This window comes from Leuresthes tenuis, unplaced genomic scaffold (assembly GCF_036924035.1).
Source record: "Leuresthes tenuis unplaced genomic scaffold, fLeuTen1.0.hap1 SCAF_10, whole genome shotgun sequence".
NCBI lineage: Eukaryota > Metazoa > Chordata > Actinopteri > Atheriniformes > Atherinopsidae > Leuresthes > Leuresthes tenuis.
In genome coordinates, this window is record NW_027325364.1 from 14,265,374 (window position 1) to 14,288,828 (window position 23,455).

Genomic DNA, 23,455 nt, shown 5'->3' on the forward strand with positions numbered 1-23,455 from the left:
CCCTGTGAGACAAATGTTGACATTTAATATTTATCTTTTAAGTTTTATAACTTAGATTTCGCCGTAAACAAAATCTTAAAGCACGCCAGCAGCTGCCGTTTCACCTCCTTTAACCCATTCAGACCTAAAGCTGCATGCGTGCGTTTCATCATTCAACACTGCGAAACATAAAGTCAATTTAAAACAAACGCTGAAGGTTTAACCTCCTTAAGGTTTTAATATTTCACACTTTCAGTTTTCTTTTTTTTTTAATATGAGCTTAGAAACAAAGATTTTAGACACCAGTGAAAATTCAGTCTTATTTTTTTTTTTAAGAAAACTTTGCTTTTAGGAGGCCGTTTTCAGACACTGCTTAGATTTTAGAAATGTCTGCCTGTGGTCTGAATGGGTTAAACATGTTAAAAGACACTATTATTACGGACAAAGAAATTATTATCATAGTTCATGGCTCGGAAAGTCCAGTTTATCTCAATGTTCCTTACTGGTCTGCAAATCCATGAAACTCAACATCCGTGTCGTCACTGGACTGGAAAAGCTCCCAAAGGTTCAGTTTTGCGTTGTCAGGAACGGCTCTTGGTTTCACTTGCTCCTCGTTTGTGTCCACTTTCCGTCTTTTGCGCTTATAAACCCTTATCCTCCTCTGAATCTTCCTGACCGGAGAGAAGCTTTGCACAGGGAGGCTCGTTTCTTCTTTTTCAGAGAAACCATTTCCAGCTACTTTCTCTGAGAATGCGCTTCTCTCCTGGACAGCTGCAAACACTGATGTATTCTTGTTAACATCCACATGTTCCTCTTTCATAACACTGTGGAAGTAAAAGGATGAGCTGTTTGAGTCTTTTTGAGGGATCTGGTCCACCAGTTTCATTTTTGAGGGAAACGCGGGCAGAAATTCGCCTCCAGAGGGAGCCGTTTCTGACCTCAACTGAGGAATCTGAGCGTGCTCGGCTGTGTGTGTACAAGCAGTCAAACTCTGTCCACACGTCCGTTTCCGCACCGGGGGCTTGTGCTTGGATCTGTGTGAGTAAGTATAGAAGGTCCTCTGATCTGTTTTTGTTGAAATTGGTGGATAAGAGCCTGAAGCGGATCCCGTTTTTATATTCTGTTCTGGATACAATCCATCAGACCCAGTCTCAGTATGTTCTTCCTCTACTTTAACCGTCTCTGAGTGATCGAGATCTCCTTTGTCCTTCAAGTCAATTTTCCCACATGGTCCAGGAGCAACGAGAACAGAGGAAACGCTGCACTTTGGTCTAAAAATAAAGAACATTTTAAGTGAGTTGCACCAACGGTTGTGAAACGATTTATAGTGAAAGTTGGTCATGACAGCGAGGTTTATGCTCATTTTCTCTTGCTGCTAATGTTTGTGGTCGTCTCTAAGAAAGGAAAAAGATTACCTGTGGACTTTAGTTTTGATGTTGAAGAAATCGCAGCGCAGGGTTGAAACCAGCCGGTCCACCACAGCATACTCATCAGTTTTGGCGAAAGCCTTGTGACGGTCACTCTGTAAATGCTGAACGAAACTTACTCAGTTAAATTATTGATTATTACGGATGTGAAGCTCCTGTCACATTAAGTGTTTGCTAATAATTTACTGAACGATCTAACAGGCATCAACAACAGGCACTGTTCCCGTCATTAGAGTAACCACAACACACACACCCAGTCCAATTGTGTGGGACTCAGAAAAGATTTGAATTAAATGAGCTTTATTAGTTTTCCTTAAATTGTTTATATTTTATCGGTTTGTTGGAAACCAGAAAGTACGAGCAGCACAGAGTTAAATGAAAGTGAAATTACAACATGTATATCATAAAGATGAGACAGCTGAAGTTCAAAAGAAGCGGCTAATTCACACACATTTACCAAGGACAGGGAATAAAACAAATAAATTACTTATAAACATGGATATAGCCACAGAGACGCATGTACAAGACATCTTACTGTCAAAAGGGCTAAAAGTAAAGGAGACAGAACAAGAGTGACGAGAACCTGAATCAGAACCTCAGACACTATTCAGGCCGACAGCACAACAGCTCGCCAATCAAAAACTGAGCCGACCCTAAAGCACAACCTGAATTTTGAGTTGCAGGAAGATGCAGTGACAGAAAATAAGAAACAGTACAAAATTATAGCCTGTTATTGTTAATGGAATGTCCATCCAAAGAAGAAGTTATGTTCACACCCATCTTGCACTGAATTGTGGGCGGACGGTTGTTCTCATGCAACTGTGACATGTTGAGCTAAAAAAAAAGGGAACATCTGGGCGCATTAAAACTTTATCAACCTACCAAAATGCCAAAAGTGGAAAATGAAAACAGCATGTGGAAGACCTGCCATGCAAAATTAAATACTTTGGTAAAACAATCAAGTTAAGATAATTTTCCACTGTTCAAAAACCCCACAAAGGCTCGACTTTTGAGTGGAATGTGAAAATGTTTGAAAAGGAGCCGTTTTGTGGCTCGGCATGGAACTGATGGGAACACAACCCCTCGGTACAGACGGGTCACTCAGGACAACAGGAATGGGCTCAGTTTACTTTTTCTTAAGAGAAACGCATGTTTGCCAACTGTAAAGCCCACATGGAGAATCTGAAACCTACAACTCTTGGACAAAAAGAGATGAGACTGATCAACTTGACCATGTGTTAGGCAGCGGGCAGATCACTCTCTGACCTGCTGTGTGGGCTTAAAGTCTGCTGCCCCGTTAAAAATAACAAATTTAGATGATTATTTGTAAAACTTGCATTGATCAGAAACTGATTCAGAACAGCCCGCAGATACAGTGTAACATCACGATAACAAACTAGACGAGGACTCGTTAAGTAAAGCTGGCCGAGTAGACATGATGCTGACATGCATCTGGATGTATTTGTTCATCTTTGTGCCCTGAAACCGTTAAGACGTGAATGATAATTGCATTGAATAGCAGTTCGGTGTGGGACTCTCTGCACCTCAAGATTTGATTGTAAAACGATTAGAAAATGATTGTCAATCCATCTTTGTACCCATTTATGCTAACCCATTAAACTTTTACAAGCGTGAGCACTTACCATTGTGAGCTTGTCGTATTTGATCATGCAGCACTCGCAGTAACCGCCTCGTTTCTTGTCTCTGTTCTTCTTTCGACCTTGAGCTTTCTCCTCGAAGGCTGAAGCCTTCGCGCCTCTGTTCCGAGAGCATCATGAAATAAAACGACATGAAAACAAGCCTCAATTTGTTTTGATAACTTCTCATTCAGTCTGGACTTTGATTACTGTCTCCAATTGTGCAGTTACACATAAGGCTTTAATTGTACTGAATACTTCTGGCTTATGGGACGTCTGCGCAACTGATCTGTGAAAGAGGCTACAGTAACAGCAAGGCAAATATTACAGTTCAGATGCTAAAAGCACAATACCTGTGTCGCTGCTGTTTGGTGTCAGGAGGATCTTTGTCCTCAACACAGAAGGGGCTGCAAGGTGCAACAGACTTCAGGTTGAACTCGGGCATGTTTGGCATCGTGAGGTAGATTGGACGATAATGCCTGGTGAGGGAATAGGAACAGTTTATATGTAAACACTCTCAGGACAGTACATGGATGTCAGGTTCTTTTAGCCGTTTCTTACCTGCTTGAATCTTCAACCTTGACGAATGGTTTACTGATTCGCCCTCCTGCAACAAATATCACGTGTCTCAACAACAAGAATAATGGGGTTTGAACATTTAGAACGTGAAATAAAAGCGCGAGTTAAGATTTTCACCTTTACACTTCTGAAAGCTCTTTTTTGCCACCGACTCAGCTTTAACCTATTGAAAAAAAATTAAAAGCAAAGTTTAACATTAACATATGCATCATTTCAAGATAACAGTTCCACATACGTGGCTAAATTTTTGCATGCAACACGTTGAAAGTTTTGGAGCATTAAACTCACACGTGTTGCGGCAGCTGCAGTCGCCGAAACCCGGCCGCTGAAAATCTTTTTTTTCCTCTGAACGTATTCTACAACATCTGCAAATGCAATAACAAACATGCTGACACTGAAGATTAAATTAAATTACAGCTTCGTACACAGCACAACCCTGAACAATAAAAAGTTTGGTCAAGTAAATGAGCTACAGTGTGCAACCTACCATCTATGTAGAGGATTTTAACACCCCACTCCACAGCGTTTGACAGGATCCTGTCCATTTGTATCCTCCCCTAAAAACACACAACTTGGTATTAGCTCGGAAAACAAGAGGTCATTAAATCTCCAAAGCAAATATCATTAGTATAGCTCTCACAAACCTGCTCTTTAACTACTCTTTCCACCAACAACTTCCCTCGGCTCGAGACAAACTGCAAACCAGCAAAACAAACATTATTAACTAGAAAAACAACAAAACAAAATATGTGAGAAACATTTAAAAGAAAAAAAAAAAAAAGATGCATTATGGTTAAAAGAAATGTGAAAGTTGAACTTGCCGTGTCAAGTTGGCCCTGAGATTTGCTCTTAATGTTGTCCCCATGGTTGCCAGGACAGTGTGGGTTTGATCGCGGCCGCGGTGAACTAAGTCCGGACTCTGGGCTGGGAACAGGGGAGTCCTGTCTGAGGCGATGCACGTACCTCGCCTCCCGCTTGTTAGACACCAGATACCTAATTTCCTTACTGAAGAACTTCTCCACAGTCTAAATGGCAGAACAGAGAAAGACAGGGGAACTTATTTATAGAAACGGCTAGAAATGTGAATGGCTATCCGATCATCTTTAAACTCACTAAGGTGTGTTCACGTGGAGTTCAGGGCGGTGAAATCTATCAAGTTCCAAAACCCATGAAAGTTTTTCATGTGTGATCAGATTCGTAATCTCGTTCACGGTTTCTTTCATAACAGCAACCGGACAGCCATCGCTTATCTGGACCAAGTAAAAGATTAAAATGATGCCTCTCATCGGTTGTTTTGTGACCGACTGGCATCTTCAATGATGTGATAAAATATCCAAGATATTCCCAAAGATGAAAGTAGCTCACAGTGTTGATGTCCACAGTAGTTGTCATTTGTTTAAGACAATTCCTTCCTCTGCTGAATAAGCCACTGGGAATATAGCCTCTACCGCCACCCTTTGGCAACACTCGCAGCCTACTTTATTTTTTAAAATCATCTAAGGGAAATGTGTCCGAGTCACATTTCTTTTTGCAGCTTTTCAAAAGATCAATTCAAAATGTTAATACCCAGCAACATACTGAATCTTCACACCCCCGGGTTGAATTAGGTCAAACTAAGATCATTGTGGACAGAAAGCGATATATTCTGTGATACTTTTGCAACTCTACAACAAGACTTTTTCTCTTGTTCAATATCTAAATCTGGTACAAAAGAAAACAGAGTTTAAAACATTTTCTATAAATTAAAAACAGTGGAGCTAGCCAGCGTGTTTTGCCTTACCCCTCCCAGTTCTTTGATGTCACTCTCCAATGTCCCGGCTGCTCTGTTCGATGGCAGGTCGAGGTAAAACACTTTCCCTGCAAAAGGTCTGACTTGTGCAGAGGAGGACACAAGTGATGTTTGCTTAGCCTGGCTCACGTTTGTCTTTTCACCCGTATTTACACTTTTTCCTGAAAAGAGAAGCGTTGTAGTTATGGTACGTAAAAAAAAAAAGGGGTGACAGACAAGCTATCCTGTGCTCAATTGTTTCAATAATATTGTCAACTAACTAACTCACCACAAATTAGTCAGTAAAACAAGTTCACTGACCACTAAACAGCTACAATGTGGTGTAAGGGGACAAACATTTGGGATAAGGGCTTTTATATACAACTGACAAGCTCAGACTGTCGTTATATAGGATCTCTACTCCAGTCACGTGAAAAGGAAGCGACTTGCACCGAAATGCAATGCAGAGGAGCACCAGCACACACACAAGTGAGAGTAGAGGCAGCTGCCAGGCCATGAGAAAGAAGATACAAAAGATGGCTTGAATATAGACTCATCTCTAAGTTATGGCAACAAAACGTCACGCCACACTGAAAGACTAAAAAGCTCAGGGTAGTTTTCTAATTAAAATAATAATAATAACAACAAATTGATATAAATACCCCTGTACAGACCATCCTGGCAATAGTAAACACATCAGTTGGGTGACAACTTTAAAGTGGTAGAGAAACTCTTGCAGAGAGTAGAAAACCAATTTGTTGGAAAATGTTAGCTATTATTTTTCTTTATTTCAGCTCGTATAAATAGATATGGCCATCGATCAGCCAAACACAAACCCCAACATTTGTAAATAAGTGAACACTGGCAGTTCCTTTACGACTGATGATGAATGGTCAGAGTGGAGTTAGAATCAGTGTGACTTTTCTTACTGTAAAACATCCTGTAACATGACCCCCCTGAGCAAATAAAACAGGCACTAAAAGGGCATTGGGTTGCTTTACAAACAAGAAATACATTTTCCGTGCCAAAAATCTGTGACTCTGTTCAATTTGTTCTTGCTCTTTTGTGGAAGGGTCGCAGTTAGTATATTAGTACATATAAAATATATTTATTTTGGTGTTTACGCATCATAACCTGCCCAGCATCATCACATTTCTATTACTAATGTCTACAAAGCAAAGGCACGGACAAAGTTAGGTATAAAATATCCCCTTCCACATGGTTTTGACATACAAATGCTAGAGTTAAAGATTTCACAGTGACATCGCTTGATCTTTTACAACTGGAACTTCGCAAATATTATGCAAAGACAAAAAACAAAAACACATAAATCACACCCCTTTAAGAATAAAAACTCCATATACATCATAGTATGGCTCAGAACAAACGTAATCCTTCAATAAAAGGGATGAAAATGATTGTTACTGAAGGGGAGAGTCTGAATGTTTTACATGCATCAACATGAAAATTCCCAAACTCATTGCGGAAGCTGTTTTTAAACGCCTGGCGTGCAAATGGTCATGTTATGAAAAACAAAGAAATAACGTCGGTACCTTGCCAGCTGGGTCTTGAACGCTTCTGAGTGTGTCTCGGTTTCATTTTATTCTCTTTAATCGATTGAAAGCGTTTCTCTATCTTCTCATCTGCCCCATATAGTCGCCGTCAGCCCCCTGAGTATAAACATAGAAAGAGTTATATACAAACAAGACCAAAAATGCAACAAATAACAAACTTATGGGTAGTAAGCGAAAATGTAACGGACGATTTGCTTGCTGCTTTAATAACGTTTAACTGTCTTTACGCGAACTTATGTTTAGTCTCTTTTGTCTAAAAGATAAACAACAGCCCTGTTTGTTTGCCCCTGTGTTTACAGTGTATCTGAAACTAACCTAAATACCCTAAAAAAAAAAGAAGTAGCTTCTTACCTCACAGTTTCCTCGAATGGGTCGTTTGTTCACCTCTCAAGCTGCCGTTGTAAACTTTTTTGTCGTTTTTCAACGTTCCGTTCCCGCTTTAAATCCGGTGACGGACAAAGTCCAGGGGGCCATGTTTGACACTTTCCGGTTGCGTAAATAAATGTTCGACTTCGCCCCCCAGAAGCGCCAAAATTCAGAAAGTTCACAAACTTTACATTTTCAGCGTAGCACAAATATCAGACGTTTGCCTTTTTGAAAAATATTTAATTTTGTTGTCCTATCCAAGAACTTTGAAGTGTTGCGGTCTTACGTAAACCATTCAAACCTGGCAACACGCAAATAAGTAAATGCAACCTTGATGTTTGTGTGTGATGTTTCTTTCCCCTTTGCTGTAAAAAAAAATAAAGCGTGTAAAAACGTTTTTTTATATTTATAAATATTCAATCGAATAATTGTTTCTTCTGTAACGAGCTGTGTGGTATCTTATTTTGATCTTACCCAGAATATTTTTTTCTGAAACGTCAAGAATGTGCTTTGCTGAAATTACATTATTATGTCATCATGTAACGTTTGCGATGTAAACTAGTGGGTTACGACCCCTTGAGCATACACACGTGTTTGATCAGCGCTTTCCTATGAGAGCCTTTATGATAGCAGACACTGCCAGTCCGTAAGGAAACTAAAAACCCAAAGGGGAATGGTTGTGTTGATGGACGTCGTTGATGCTGGGGTATTTTTAGCAGGTAGGGAGTTAGCTAAGCTAACCCAGGTTAGCTAGAGGGCTCTCCGCATCATGTTAATGACAGTCAGGGTGTTAGACTGACAACATGTTACCAAGCCGGGAATTCTCAAATACCTCAAAGCAAGTTTATGCTTACATGTTATCTGACTACTCGATTAAAGTATGTAAGATGTCATGTGGTGTATAATGTTTTGTATAACACAGTATGAGTGGTCAAAGCCCTGCTCCTCCTGTCAGTGATGCCATTACTCCACTCCAGCAGATGGTGGCGTCCTGCTCAGGAGCCCTTCTCACGTCGCTGTTCGGTGAGACACCCAGAATCAAACATCTGCTATGACCGATGCCTGTAATTAACGTCCAGTTGACTGCTTATTAGTTGCACCTATCTAAAGTAGTTTAATATAAGCGCTACAGTTTTACGTTTGATTCAAGTTTAATGTCATTTTGGGAGATGATGCTGTATCTATAATCAAACAGTTACTTGTATGGTGTATTAGAAAGCAAAGTCTACTTAAAATAATTCCCCTAAAATGTCCAGAAAGTATGTTTCCTAGTATGTTTGGTAGGTTTAAACATTTGTTATAATCTTTGTAGCACTCTTGTCCAAATACATGTAAAAGCACAGTGGGCTATGTGAGTTGAACATTTTGTAGAGAAAGACATCGCATTTAGGCAAACAGACTGGAAATTACTGTTGTAACACATTAGTGCACACAGAAGCTCATGTTGTGCTGTTGTGTTTTTCTAGTCACACCTTTAGATGTTGTGAAGATCAGACTGCAAGCACAGAAGAATCCCTTCCCTAAAGGTATATTTTGTTTATACAGATTCAAGTATTACGTGACACTTTAATATAGTACCCATTCACATATATTTTGATTTGAATTCTTCTAAGGCAAATGTTTTGTCTACTGCAATGGACTTATGGACCACATATGTGTGTGTGACAACGGCAACTCTAAGGCCTGGTACAAAGCTCCGGGTCACTTCGGTGGCACTCTGGTAAGATTTCTCATGTGCATCAACCATCCACTGGTCACTGTGATCATTTATACATCTCTATAGTTAGAGCAGATAATCTCCCAGTCGTGTTTGAGTTTACAGTTCTCCGACACTGACTCCTCCCTCTACATCTTTGCAGGACGCCTTAGTCAAGATAGTGCGCCGTGAGGGAGTCAAGGCGTTATGGAGCGGCTTGCCTCCAACACTGTGAGTCTTCCCCCTGTTTTCATTTTATTTTTTTGTCAATGTGCTACATTTTGCTTGTTTAAAGGCGAGTTATTGAGCAAATATTGTTGAACAGCAGCCATGTCGCCTCATGACACAGTTACCGATGGTGTTTTCCTTTGAAGTGGTACAAATTTGTGGCAAACCACCTCAGGGCTCCTTGATGGGTCATAATCAAAATTTTTTTTTATGCTTGACTTTTGCCCGCCTGAAGTAACTTGCAAAGAATGGATGATTCCCGTTAACCCCCATATGTGTCGTCTCCAGCGTCATGGCGGTTCCTGCCACAGTGATTTATTTCACGTGTTACGACCAGCTGTGTGAGGCACTGAGGGTGAGGATGGGAAACAGTGCTCATGTGGCTCCTCTCCTGGCGGGAGCTCTCGCTAGAGGTGAGCTGACCGCCGCCCAATAAGACACTCGGCTACTGATATTGTTACAAGCTCTAACATCGGTTGTTTTCATGCAGTTATTTTTAGAATGAAAATGGATCCATCTCATATAAACGCACTGAGTGAGAAGGTATCTGTCTTAATCTCAGGGAAAGTATATTTTAGCACAGTCAGCGTGTAGTGGTTCTTTATTAATTAAAGTGCTGGATTTCATTACCTGATTAATTTCCAAGGGCAAGCTCCCATACTTTTTGCCCTGTGGGTTTGGCTTCATGAAATTCTATCCTACATCAGATTTCATAATGTCAATTTGAGACATTGTTGCCCTGAATCATTATCTCCAATTATTCCCTTAATAACTGCCTGTGAGCAATTATTAAAAACAGAGTAAGAAAGCACGGTGATTATAATTCAATTAAGATGTTCGCTGTGATTTTGAATTAAACTGGACCATGAAACAAAGAATGCTTTCAGTGAGTTTTTTCTCTTCTAATGCCATTGTTTTACAGCGCACTGTCAGTCCAGCACAGAGGTTAGGGTGTATACGATTTAATCTTCCGTCTCTGTATCGCCTCGTCTGCGTTTCAGTGGGTTCAGCGACGGTGATCAGCCCTCTGGAGCTGATCCGCACTAAGATGCAGTCTCAGAAGCAGTCGTACAGAGAGCTGAGTGACTGCATCCGTTCAGCAGTGGAGACGGAGGGCTGGTTGTCTCTGTGGCGGGGTTTGGGGCCCACGCTGCTCCGAGACGTGCCCTTCTCAGCCATGTACTGGTACAACTATGAGAGGGGGAAGAGCTGGCTGTGTGAATGGTACAACACCAGTGAGCCCACGCTTAGCATCACCTTCATATCTGGAGCGCTGTCAGGATCTGTAAGTGTCTCTGTCGCTGCTTCCAACCTGTAAACAATTCACTGATAGACGGTATTTCTTCATTCGTATTTTGTTGGTTTTGTTTTTTTCAGATTGCGTCCATTGTTACTTTACCCTTTGATGTCGTCAAAACAAGAAGGCAGGTGGAGCTCGGAGAACTACAAGCAAAGAACAGTAATTATGGCATTCTTATTATTTATGATGTAAATGAGTGAACGTTTGGGATTTTCAACCAGAAACCTTTCTGCATTTGCAAGGCAGTAGTTGGGAAGGCCGTAGAGTAGCACAGGTAATCAGAAAATTAAATCTAAATTAACTGGAAAAGTGGGGATTTTTGAAGAAAAGAAGAACCAATAAGAAAACAAAGGTTTGCCCTCTGATAAGGAGTTATTGTATAACCGAGCAAAGCTAAATTACCTCCACCCTAGACCCTTTTTCTTCTTATCAGAGTGGGTCTTCAGCTCAGATTAATTTGTAGGGCATTCCAGGTACTCTTAGAAGGTTTTTCACACAGTTAGAGGCCACACGACTGTCATGTGATGGTCATCAGGGTCACAAGTCAAGGCCTGAATAAGATGGGATTTATCTGTAGTATTGTGTTGCTGATAAGTGGTGTCGTAGGCTTCATCTTCTGTTGAGTAATGGTCGCCCCATTTGGCCAAAGATGGTCTTCTTCACCCCGACGACTCTCTTCAATGATGTGCTCTTTGTCATTTGAATGCAGACAACTGAACCGTTCCTCCTGTGATGTACTTTTTTTACCCCCTTCTGATATAAAGATCGAAGCACTTAAGGATGAAAGGTCACAAGTTGAAACCAACTGAAATCTGATTTAATGAAACGCAGACTGACAGAAGGGTGAAAAATGACTGCAACTACCACCGCTTTTCATGAGCAGGACAGCCATGTTGGATTTCGAGACCAGGGCTGGTGAAATTCCTCCAGTTTTCCTCTTAAGTCAGAACTTTGGGGTGTGTGCCAGTTGGGTTTTCTAACTGGGAACTTGGAAATTCCAGCTTCAGAGTTCACGTTTAACACACTTTAAGACCATAAAGGTTAGGGCCGACTGTTTACATTGCTGAAACCGCTGGAGGCTGATTTGAAGCTTAACGGTGTCTTTGTCTTGTCAGTGTCATCTCAGATGTCCTCCTCCACCTTCTGTATGATGAGCAGAATTATGGCAGAGGATGGCTTCCGTGGACTGTTTGCAGGTGAGGTATTTATCTGACATTTCATAGATTATGGTTATTTCTACGTGAATTATATAATCCGTACAACCTCTCCTTGTTATCTGCCCGCCAGGTTTCATTCCCAGGCTGATCAAAGTGGCTCCTGCCTGTGCCATCATGATCAGCACGTATGAGTTCGGAAAGGCATTTTTCCGCAAACACAACCAGGAGAGAACACCCATGCTGCTGCGCACCAACAACACATAATGGGTCTTTCCCCAAAATCCAAAACCACCAAAGCTACTGACAGATCACACCTGGACAGGAAAAAATGAATGTTGCCAAATCTGAAAACGGCAGCAGAAATAGTAGTGACAAATCATAGAAAATCAAGATCATCAGAGTTTATTTTAAATAGTTTTTATGATAATATTTATAATTTAATTTCAAATTGCTGTATGGTCACTGGTATGGCTTCTGTACACACAACTGATAAATGTTTTTCTATTCAGATTACAGCTCACCTTCCTAACAACCAGCAGGTGGCAGCCACACTTTTATTAACCTCTGGCTTGCGGCTGTCGATCTGGGATCATTTGCAATATGCCTGAAGTCCTTACATTAGAGATGAGATTATTTTATGTCTTTGTGTCTCAAGAGTCGGTGTATTTCTACCCCCCGAGCACGCACAGGATCTCAGAAAAGCTTAGTGTGCATAGTTCCAGTACAGCGGAAGTATAAATCGGTGGCTTGGTTCAGTTTCACAGAAGGGACTTTATGAAAATGAGGCTCTCATATGTTCTCTGAGTATATTGTAAGCTTTCCCCTCAGACCTGTTCCTGTTGACTAAAGAAATGTCTGAAATTCTCAGTGTTAAACCAAGCGGAGTTTATTTAAAATAAAGGATAAAAAGGCAAATAAATCCAATAAAACATCTGCTGTTTGTCTGTGCAAATGACTGCTGGAGCAAACTGAAGGCAAATATTAAAGTTCAGCCTTGAGGTACGCGGCTAGTCACCAGTAATGGAACTGACTTTCTGATACATTTGTTTGTTGTTCTCATAATACTTGCTGAATGTATTTACCTGCACACTCCATACATAGTTTAGCATAAAGAGGTTAAAGTTGCAGTGTGACAGAGAACTGAAATAGGGGGGGATCTATTGTATTATTAAACACTGTTTTAATTAGCGTCCAATCACTTTGCTAGATTAATAAAGCATTCGTTACCAAGGAATGAACCATTCAAATCTACTTGCACAGTGGGTCTTTCTGGGTGGAACATCAGCCACATTACCACCATGAAAGGCAAACAGAAGAAGAGTACTGTTCAGGGGTTCACTCTGTTTATGGCAGCTTGTACATTTTCATCGGCATCACTCTAAGCCCCTACAGAGAGAAGGATTTGGCAGTGAAAAGAGGGAAGTTTGATTGTTTCTGTTTTGTTTAGTCAGGATGACATGACTGTTGTCCTCTGACCACAATACAACCTCTGGTAAAAATGATCAAATCACCACACTTGGACAATGTTGATTTACACAGATTTAACACACAGAAATTACACAAAACTATTTTATTTAATGACCGAACATTCTGGCTTTGTAAAAAAATGCAAATAAAATTATAATTTTTCAATCTGGACTGTTTTACAAACACTGACTCCTGTTTCTGCCCATTTTGTTTTTCATTATTTTTGTTGTGAATTTTCTATTTAAAGGTATGTTGCTTTGGGTTTTCCGTCCTGACGCTTTGACGTCTTCCTTGGTTGACCTGTATGTTTCCCCTTCTGTGGCCTTCCCATTTTGTTTGTACGTGCAAGTTTTAGACACACGTGACAGAGAACAACCAACATCTTCTGCCACACTGAATTGAACTTCTTACGATCCTTTCCATTGTTTCCATTAACAGCTCTCTTGTTTCCTACCAATCAGACAAGTGCAACGGCTGATTAAGCTCTGTAAGCGCTCTGCTTTAACAGCAGAGTTAAAGTTTAGCGTATTTAGACTTGTGCAGGTATTTAAGATATTTACTTAGAAAAAGACAGAAATTACATACATTTTATTTTGAAAAATCGAAGGTATGTTTTACAAAGCCAGAATGTTCAGCCAATAAATAAAATGCTCCAGAACAAAAAACTAAATGAACATCTTCTATGTGTGATGATTCCACGATTACCATTGGACTGCGTTTCAGACGGTTGCTATCTCTAACTAGATGTCCACGAGATGTCAGCAATTGTTACACACTGTCACTGAAAGGAATGCTCCGTTAGTGGGAACTAGCCATAAAAGTACATAACTGCGTTTTAATAATTAAAGGGAACCTAGAATTACAGGGTGATCCTACCTGAGAAAAAAACTATGTGATAATGCAACACTGGACAACACTGATAAAACAATACTGGTGATAAATGTGATAAAGATGAACACTTCCATGATAATTTAAACAAATCCTTTTGTTAAAGAAACAACCAGTGGCAGCAATAAAAGAACAGAATACAACAACGGCTGTTTGTGACTGCAGGAAACGGTGATGCTTAAATCTGCAGTAACTCGGATCTGATCTGATCTACAGTCAGTATTTTAGCGTAAACTTCCCAAATCTTTGCAAGACAGAGAGGTGACATTAGAATTTACATTAGCATTAACTTTATATCAATTCACTTCATTTCCAGGGTGGGAAAGAAACTATGATACACAGATAAAAACAACAAAACTAAGCATTCTTACATACGTCGATGAGGTTACATTTTTATTGTTCCTCCATCTCACCTGTGTGGTACAACAAAAAGACATCATTCAGTCCGACGGAGCTGGTCAAACAACAGCTTGCAAACACGACTCCCACTTCATCAAGCTCAAAAAATAAAGAGAATATCGGCATCACCTGCTTTCAGAAAGTTCCTGGATTGTCTGACCCTGTGGTGAGCTGTCCGCAGCTCTTCGTCCCCTATGAAGGAGTAACACCTGGACTGCTGATCTCCGTTGCAGGACTGGCCAAACACTCGCTCGACTTCAGGCTGGCCAGAGACTTGTAGCTGGCAACAGAGGTCAGGGAGCCACAAAGACCCCTCAGTGACGGAGTCTCTTCCTTACCTGAAAGAAATGGTTCACAGGATTAACGTCTTGAGTCGAGGGCGGGGGTCTTCTTGGTTCTTAATTGGAGGCGAAGACGTGCCTTGGTGAGGCCATTGGGTGCCAGCTGGCTTGGCCTCCACACCCGGTGTCTGTGATGGTCCAAGAGAAGTTTGGGAGAGGCTCATGTCCGCAGACAGCTGCTCCAGACTCTGGAAACTCTTCCTGCATGATGGGGGGTTAGCATCAGTAAAGACCACACATGCTCAGCACTGACAAGAAAAGACAGTGAATTGATTCGATGAGTTGATGGATGAATCAGAACAAATATGTCGCATCAACTGTCTTTGAATATGTTTTAAAAATCCACATACTCCACCCACTGTCCTGTGCTCTTCCTGTACAGCAGTGTATCCAGGGCAACAGCATTGGCATCCATGGCATCAGGAGATGGCCACTGATTGGTTAGATGGGCTGTTAACTCTTGTCTGGAACGCAAATCGTTGTTCTTCAGCACGGTCCTGAAAATATACAAAATACTGAATAATTTCTCACAATTTGGTCACAGACATTGACTCCTGTTTCTGCACTCTTGTGTTTTCAGTCCTTGTGTCATTTTCTTTTCGATTTTCAAAACAAACTGCTTTGAGTTTTCTGTCCTGATGCGTTAAAGTTTTCCTCAGTCAAACTTTGTGCTTGCTCCAGACCAGTGGTGCAAAAAGTGGGTATGCACTATATGCGGCGCATTGGGGCGCTGCACAGGGGCGCCAGAGCGATCGGCTCTTCTACACGTGATCAATAAGAGGCAGCTTCTTTATCTCTCTATCTTGCCCCCACTGTATTTGCATTGAAGCCATCCACTAAGTTATCACAGTGGATTAAAGCTTATCACATTGTGAGCTTACTTTGAAGAGGGTTTCACAGTGATTCGATCATCGATGGAAAAACAACACTGATGCAGCTTTTCTTGCTGGCTATTAGCAGCACTGAGTGGAATTGATTCAAGAACACACAAATAACAATCTGCAACCTCCAGGCTTCTTGCTGTGTCCTAAATGTCAAATTCGCAGTTGGACCTGCTGCAAAGACCCCCACCTGTACATCAGTAACCTCACACGCACTCACTGACAAACACACACACACACACACACACACAGGGGGCTTACAGTTGGTCCTGCAGTTCCAGTATGATGTACTCAAGCTGCTCTTTCTCCAGTGTGTGACAGAGGTGTGTGTCTGCTAAGCTCTGCTGAAGAGCCTTGTTATGGGACACGACCTCTGACAGCTGGGCTTCTCGTAGACGGACCAGCTCTTCCAAGTAACCCTGAGGCAAACAAACACAAACAAGCACTGCTGGTTGTGCAAAGCCACGAAGGTGAAGCTGAATTAATGCGCATCCGAAGTCTTTGCTTTTCTACCAAGAGCAAACAAAAAGCCACAGAAAGATTGATTTTTGTCAGATGCAGAGAGCGTGTGTGGAAAAAGTGCTTTATTCATAAACCAAGCCCCTGATTATCATGCAGACTTCAAGGAAGATGTCCCACTGGTGTATATAATGCCAGCCTGCATCCCCGTGCCAAAATAACAGAGTGTGTTAAAAACACACCTTCTGCTCCAGGGCCATGCGATACTTCTGCTCGAAGCGTTTGCACTTGCTGACCAAATTGCTCTGCTCGGTGAAGATTGATGCAGCAGTGGCAGTTTTGTCGGGGGTGCTGCTTTCACTGCCACTGCTGCCCAGAGTCCTCATCTCCTCCTCATCACTGCTGATGCTGTCTGCGCTGCACAGGGAACCACAGTGCGGCTCATATTAATATGCATCCTGTACAGCCGTGGTAGGTTAAACAGGCACGGTTTTGCCCCCTTATCAAAAACATGTTGTATTTTGCACCACAAGGCCACCATAATTATATCCTACAATACTAAAACAGTTTCATTATAACAAAAAGATGATGTGAAACATTTGATTTAATTTACCTCTGCATGAACTTAAGATAAGGTGTGTAATCGATCACAGCAGGGCAGCTGCCATCCAGACCCTCACCTTTCAGACAGAAGCTGAAAGAAACATAGTTTATGATGTTCAGCACATAAAAGTGCCATTTTAGAGGATTTATTATGTTTCTTTGTCCCATCACTACATGCAGCTGATGCAACTGGCCTTTAACAAATAATGCTAAATCAGGTCACGTAATAATTAAAACTCCTGAAAGATAATACAGGAAAACTGATTTCCCCAAAAAGATCTAACACACTAACAAACTGAAACTTGCTTATAGTGACAAACTATTTATTTAATCAAATACTGCCACATACAGTTTAAGACATTACTGCAAGAGACTTTTGGATTGTTGGTTATTTCTGGTGTTTTTTTCCACTCATACTTAAGTATAATAAGATTCTTAGTCCTGTCAGAAAACCGGAAGAGAAAACATGATTTTACTGATCCGTAGCAGCAGGTCATGATCTGTACCTGAGGTCAATTGTGTTGAGTCCAATGAGCGTGTCTGCCAACAGCCCAGCTTCCTCTCCCAGTATGATCGCTCCTTCCTCATAAAACCTCCTACAATCGACACAAGCACACAGAAAATTGGCACTGATTAATTTCAGGGAAGAAATACGCAGCTGCAACATGTGTGATAGCTAACTGTCTGGTTTCTTGTGGTACTGGGAAGGGAATTGTATTCATATAAGTAGTACACTGAGACCTGGTGGTTTTGAGGTCCTTCAGTGCGAATGAGACGTAATCTGACAGCCGTTTTTCCATCAGTACGACTCTGATCCATGCCCTGCCCTGCACAAAGAGAAGCAAGAGATTAACAGTGGCCCATCTAAACATGCCAAACACTTTGCAATGTAATGGCAGTGAATGACATGGCATGTTACAGAAGACATGTGGAACATTTTCTCATTGTTCGTGCTCTTGCTCGCGCTGCCGTGTCAAGTATGATCCAAAGATGGTTGCAGCCACACCTTTGCTCTCGATGATCGCACATTTTCCATGCTCTCAATGCTTCGAATGCAATTATGAGGTACTTTACTGCATGCAGCTTTTATGTAATCCCAGAAACTCCGAGGACTCTCGTAGCCAAACCAAGTTGTCTGACCTGAGAGAAAAAGACACAGAAGCAGATTTTTACCAGCAGTAATGCACATTCTGGAGTAAGTAATAAGAGGAATTACGTAATTGAATTACAAGATGAGTGCAAATGCAGCCACTCAATGAAAACTAAGAGACTCCATCCAAATACGCTGTCTTCACAATTAAAATCTGCCACGTACAACATGACATTAACTCCTACTTTAACTACTTACTTTGAATATTTTAGGCTCAATGTTCAAATTTTGAGTGCATTTGATTTTTTCTTTTTTCTACCAATTAAATCCCTGTATGTTGCACAACCGTGCAAAAAAACATGACCATACTGGGGCAAAATCTACAACTCAAAGAGTACTTTTCAGCCTAATTGCCCTTGTTGCAATCCACTAAAAACCTTCCCAAATCCGTTCTTACCGACTGTATCTTAAACATACACAAAGCAGGTTCTGTTATGGGAAAGAAGTGATATAAGCTGTGCTTTTAGTGATTATGAGGGGTAGATAGGGGTAGTCAAATTTGAATTTGAATTTGAGCTCAACCTTCAAATTCAAGATTTTGGAGGTTGCAGCATTCTGATGCGTCAGCACTCCAAAGGCACGCATAACCACAGCATCCTCTGTTCATTTCCGGCCAGTGATCGTTATCACATATTATCACCTTTCTTTTCCCCTACCGCTGTATCCCATAACTCTACCAAAAAATACTCACCCTGTTTAGATATGTCTAGGTTTTTATTACTACCAGCGTGACTAAGGAGCATTTTTGGAGCATGACGATGAGACAAGGCTCCCGTACCTTTGAGTCGATGACTGAGGATGTGCTCCAGGATGGACACAAAATTAATTAACTCTGGAGATGAGTCATCTATCGTCTCAAAACAGGAGCGGTCCAGCAAAGTCTTCACTGAAAACCTGAAACACACACACATCGATTTTACAATTGATTACAAGACATTTATGATAAAGGGCAATTTCACCCATTTTTCTATGTAAAGTAGCAAAATCGATGTCATAAAGATGTTCTTTTGAAAAGAAATGGACATTTTCCAGATATGGTGGGGGTTTGGGTTAGCTGAGGGTAATGCTGACGGCACAATGGAAAACGTTTCATTTGAGTTTTGGAGCTGAAAAGTGTTAAACAAAATCATTGTCACTCCTGAATTTTCTTCGAAGAATTGTAAATATTTTCAGAAAGCAAATTTCTAAATGTGTTATTAAATGTGTAATATTTGGTGGCAGAACCTCGAGCAGCAAAGACAACGTGTCGAGAAGTTTGTTAATAGTTTCTGCCACTCTTCCACGACTTTACGTTCAAGCTCTTCAAAGTTTACAGGGATTCTTTCAGCACTGGCAGATTTGAGCTCTTTCCAAAGGTTCTCACTGGGATTCAGGTCCATTCTGATTGCTGGCCATCTTACAACCATCTGTCTTTTTCTGATGAACATTTATTCCATTCAGCTGGATCTGAACTTCTGGTCATTATCTTATCTTCTTAGCACAACACCATCGAAGCATCTTACTGTTTTAACTAAATGCTTAACTATTAAACTTCTCCATTACTAAGTGTTAAAACTAGGATTTTAACACCATTGTTTGTTATTTAGCTGATGAAAATATGTTTCTTGATAACAGCATTTCTGATGTTTTACAGCAGCTTATCTCTGTCATTGAGAAAAATAAATGGGAATCAATCGGCTCCCTCTTTATGCAGTAAGACCATCATTCATCGGTTAGTTCAGACTGTCTGAATACTAAAAATGAAAGTAGTTGCTTCTAGAGTATATTTGGTGAAAATATTTTTTATGGGTTATGTTATTTTTTAATCAATAATAAAAGAATAATTGTAAAGAATTAGTTCACCTGCATTTAGAATACATTTGTGAGACTATCATAGCCTCTACTGCTTTTAAATTGACATCATTTCCACATATGAGACTTCATAGAAGTGCGCTGATAAATCACTGAGGTGCCCCTGTAAACAGCTGGGAGATAATTCCCCATTTTTGTCCTCGAGACATTAAAGATTCCCCTGGAGAGAAAACACTCCACCCACAAAGTCAAAAGATGGCTGTCAAATGTCCAGTTGTTATTTTTTTCTTACTGCTTTCTGACTTGGTTCTTAGCTTGAAGCTGATTTTCTGTTTCTGTACAATTCAACAGAAACACATTGTAAAAGGTTGAGGTTCCAAACATGTCTAACGATTCTGTCAACATTTTCAGACAAAGAAAATGCCCACCTGACCACAACGTCAGTAACGAGACTTTGATTAATCTCCTGTGATGAAACCAGCCACAATGTGCAGCCCGCTATGGCAGCCATGCACAAACCGACTGCCTAATCTGATTTCAACTAATTACACAGGAAGGAAAGTTAATGGACAAGGCCGCAGTGGGCTGCCGTGTGTGTGAGAGAGTCTGTGTGTGTTCGATGTGTCCTGCCAAACAGAGCGTAGTCCTAATATTAACTAAATAATCTAACTTGATATCTCACACTGCTTCTCTTGCTCCCTTCTCGTTGCTTAGCAGCAGGATGACCACAGCCTGAAAGCTTCCTGTGAGAGAAGGCAACGACAGATGGATTTCATGTAGATTCACTCTCAGACACCTTGAGAAGCAACCCTGCACACACAGCTATTTATTCAGTTGCCATTTGGCAACATACTGCATTCATCCAGTCGGTTACAACTTTTTTTATTCACAACAAATCTGTTCACATGGACTTGCAGTGTCAGTGAAGCTGAAACCCTGAAGGCAGGATATCACTGTGAGGAACAATCAACATAAATATTCAAACCAACTATGTCATCTTTCCACCAAGCTGCTGTTTTCACTTCATTCAAGTGTAACTCCTGCCATCAACGAAGTCAAGTGCATCACTGCCGTTCAAGAGCTTGTAGTCCAGAGAGCCTTGTTGCACCGATAAAAATGATCATCAGCTTGTCCTGTTTTTCCAAAAAAGGTGAATGAAATGTACTCTGCAGCTCAGTGCCATGTTTATGAATGAAAGAAGTTACCGTGTCCTGTTGTCTCGTGATCTTACAACTAAAGCAACTAGAAAAACGTACATCTTAAAAACCACTGCGGGAAACACACAAGTGTAACCTATAAAATGAATGACAGCTGAAGTCGTTTTTTTTTCCATTTATGAAGGTTCATAGACCAAACACATGCTGTAAAATGTGTCATTCACTAACAGTGGTCAAAAATGCATTTTGCTGTATTCAGATTCAGAGTCAGATAACATCCCAAAGCCTTTTAAAAGACAGTTTCAAGTCGCTGCTGTTTATTTGAGCTTTTTGTAGAGACCAAAAAGGTGGAATTCTTTCTGAATATTCAAGTTCGATTCCACTGCAGTCTTCATTTGCCTCTTTATTAATTCATGTAGTTAATTCCATTTTTTATTTAGATGCCTGAAGATGCTGACTTGCCCGTTTGCCACTCATGAAGAAGGACTGCTGTAACATCTGCGCGCATCAAACTCCGATGTCCATTAGCGCATCAGAATTTGTCAACATCAGCTAACACCGAGTACAGCTCTGCCCTGCGTCAGCTCCAGAGCAGGTCAGTCGCATAAAGTGAAAACACCTTACATATTATTTAGGTGAACACAAAAATGAGGTTTTCCCAAGAGTAAATTAAATGTGTTTGGTGCTGGTCTGGCTTTCCTGAGGTATGCAACCCTACAAGCTGTTCAGCAGTAGGTTTAGGTTTCCGTTCTGTGTTTTTTGGTCTGGTCTGACATGCTGCTGTTCTAGTGGCACATCCTTGGTTTCTGAGCTCCATAGACAGCCCCTCTAAGCTATTACGTTGACAATGATTTTTACTACCCTCATAACCTGGACAGATAAAACCTCTGAGAAGACAGCCGACACTAAATAAAAAAAACACAGAGTTGTTTACAGTCTCAGAACAGGCAGAGTGGAAACACCGAGACCTGCAAGATGTCTGATTAAGTATGAAGGCGGTGCCTTCACAGATGCTTAAGGAAGCAAATTACTCTCATTTTGAGCCAAGTCCGATCTCAACTACTGCTGCGACAACACAAGGATGAAGAAAATAACACACTCTGCCAGACAGTTCACTGTCAGGTGGAACAGAAAAGACAATGTAGAGAAAGCGTGATTAGATAACAACTGACATATTGGGAACGACAGGTGTAAAGATGAATGTTGCTGCATCAGTAATGGTGCGTTGCCTTCTCTGGAGTTACATATTACATATTCAATTACTAAATTTACCAACATTTAGAGCACTTTTGCAAAGCTGGGACGAGAGAATATTTTTCTGCTACTTTTTATTTCTTATATGATCATCCACCCAACCACTAAAACCACGAAACAAAGCAAAAAGACTTTATGTTGGCGAGCTGATACCTTCCTCCTTCAGTATTTTCTTCAGGAGGCTTCTTCTTTCTCAGTTTTTTTTTTCTTTATGACATACAGTGCCCTCTCTCTGGACTTTTCCCTCCTCTGCTTATGACAGTCAGCAGGTAGGTGACCGATGCTGAGGCAGGAGAATCTGCCAAAGGGTCAGCCTGGTCAAGTAGCAGCTTGTTTTCTTTAAAAAAACAGTTTTAAGTGGCCTTCTTGGAGGAAGGAACACAGGAGCACAGCAGCACTAAGCATGAAAATGCCTTTCATTAACATGTTATGCATTCCCAAAAAAGACTGTTAGAACTAAAATAAAAAAGACAACTCTGTAGCTTCCCTCCTCCATGCTTTGTTTACTCTACTGTTTCAAACGCACTACGGGGACAGCCAGTCAGTAACTGACATCTGCCAGGACTCAAAGGACCACAGATCAATTTTCAGAGCAGTGCTTGCACTCCAGATGACAAAGACAGCATACAAGCAGGTCACATATTTGAGAGAGCTAATAAGTTCACACTCTTGAGTGTTATTTTTGGAAACGTTTACCATCTGCCTCAACAACATAATTGTTTCCTTTTTCTAATTTGCAGAAGTTAAAAACGACTTCCTTCTGTTAAATCATATCCACGGCACCGTGAAATGGGCTCCAAGAGGAACAAAAATCATATAAAAAATTTACTCCACAGTAACATGAAAACGAACATCTTATGTATGGAGGTGGGAAAAAGGTTTCTGTTGGAGCATGTAAGTGGTTCAGAAAGATTAGGTTATACTGGGCTAATGTGCAAAATAGACAAGCCATGATAGGGACTTTACCCTAAGACCCTCCAGCTCAGTTAACATCTTTAATCGGAGCTCATCCACAGGGCTGAGGCTGTAGTCCTGCTCCTCTGTCAGATAACCTCAAGCATAAGCGAGGCTGGATTTGTGAATTAAAAAATCTGGCGTCATGAGCCCAGCAGCAGACACAGCTTCATCCTCCTAGTCATTCAGATACGGAACAGCACGAGAAATTCCCACCTGCACACCGTGAGTAGGTTCCTCCTCTCCACCGCGGCGCTCCTGCCTGCTGCACGCTTGCGGATGAGATGCTGTCCCGCTCCAAATGACGCCATCCCCCGGCCTGTGTCCGTGGCGGTGTGCTGACCCGCTCCGCTCAGCACCAGTCCCGGACCCGGCGCTGCTCGTCACCACGGAGGAGAGA

General features: G+C 41.1%; 3 protein-coding genes across 3 annotated transcripts; 1 reads left to right on the forward strand and 2 right to left on the reverse strand.

The window, feature by feature from the left end:
- Positions 1–236: 236 nt before the first annotated feature.
- Positions 237–7,470, reverse strand: dbf4 (DBF4-CDC7 kinase regulatory subunit). Its single transcript, XM_072394283.1, has 13 exons — positions 7,316–7,470; positions 6,944–7,060; positions 5,403–5,572; positions 4,444–4,647; positions 4,267–4,317; positions 4,110–4,179; positions 3,911–3,987; positions 3,740–3,785; positions 3,605–3,650; positions 3,397–3,522; positions 3,050–3,164; positions 1,395–1,510; positions 237–1,250 (listed from the first exon to the last, which is right to left on the reverse strand). Exons 2-13 carry the CDS (start codon positions 6,987–6,989, stop codon positions 479–481), a joined length of 1,839 nt encoding a protein of 612 aa, XP_072250384.1. The 5' UTR covers positions 6,990–7,060; positions 7,316–7,470; the 3' UTR covers positions 237–478.
- A 409-nt stretch (positions 7,471–7,879) lies between these two features.
- Positions 7,880–12,644, forward strand: slc25a40 (solute carrier family 25 member 40). Its single transcript, XM_072394285.1, has 10 exons — positions 7,880–8,049; positions 8,253–8,353; positions 8,797–8,856; positions 8,944–9,050; positions 9,190–9,257; positions 9,543–9,667; positions 10,256–10,539; positions 10,632–10,713; positions 11,670–11,750; positions 11,842–12,644. Exons 2-10 carry the CDS (start codon positions 8,254–8,256, stop codon positions 11,973–11,975), a joined length of 1,041 nt encoding a protein of 346 aa, XP_072250386.1. The 5' UTR covers positions 7,880–8,049; position 8,253; the 3' UTR covers positions 11,976–12,644.
- A 69-nt stretch (positions 12,645–12,713) lies between these two features.
- On the reverse strand, positions 12,714–23,455 carry rundc3b (RUN domain containing 3b). The gene is made up of 11 exons (XM_072394284.1): positions 23,272–23,455; positions 18,678–18,793; positions 17,756–17,889; positions 17,491–17,576; positions 17,256–17,345; positions 16,760–16,840; positions 16,389–16,563; positions 15,949–16,106; positions 15,157–15,303; positions 14,886–15,007; positions 12,714–14,803 (listed from the first exon to the last, which is right to left on the reverse strand). Exons 1-11 carry the CDS (start codon positions 23,364–23,366, stop codon positions 14,658–14,660), a joined length of 1,350 nt encoding a protein of 449 aa, XP_072250385.1. The 5' UTR covers positions 23,367–23,455; the 3' UTR covers positions 12,714–14,657.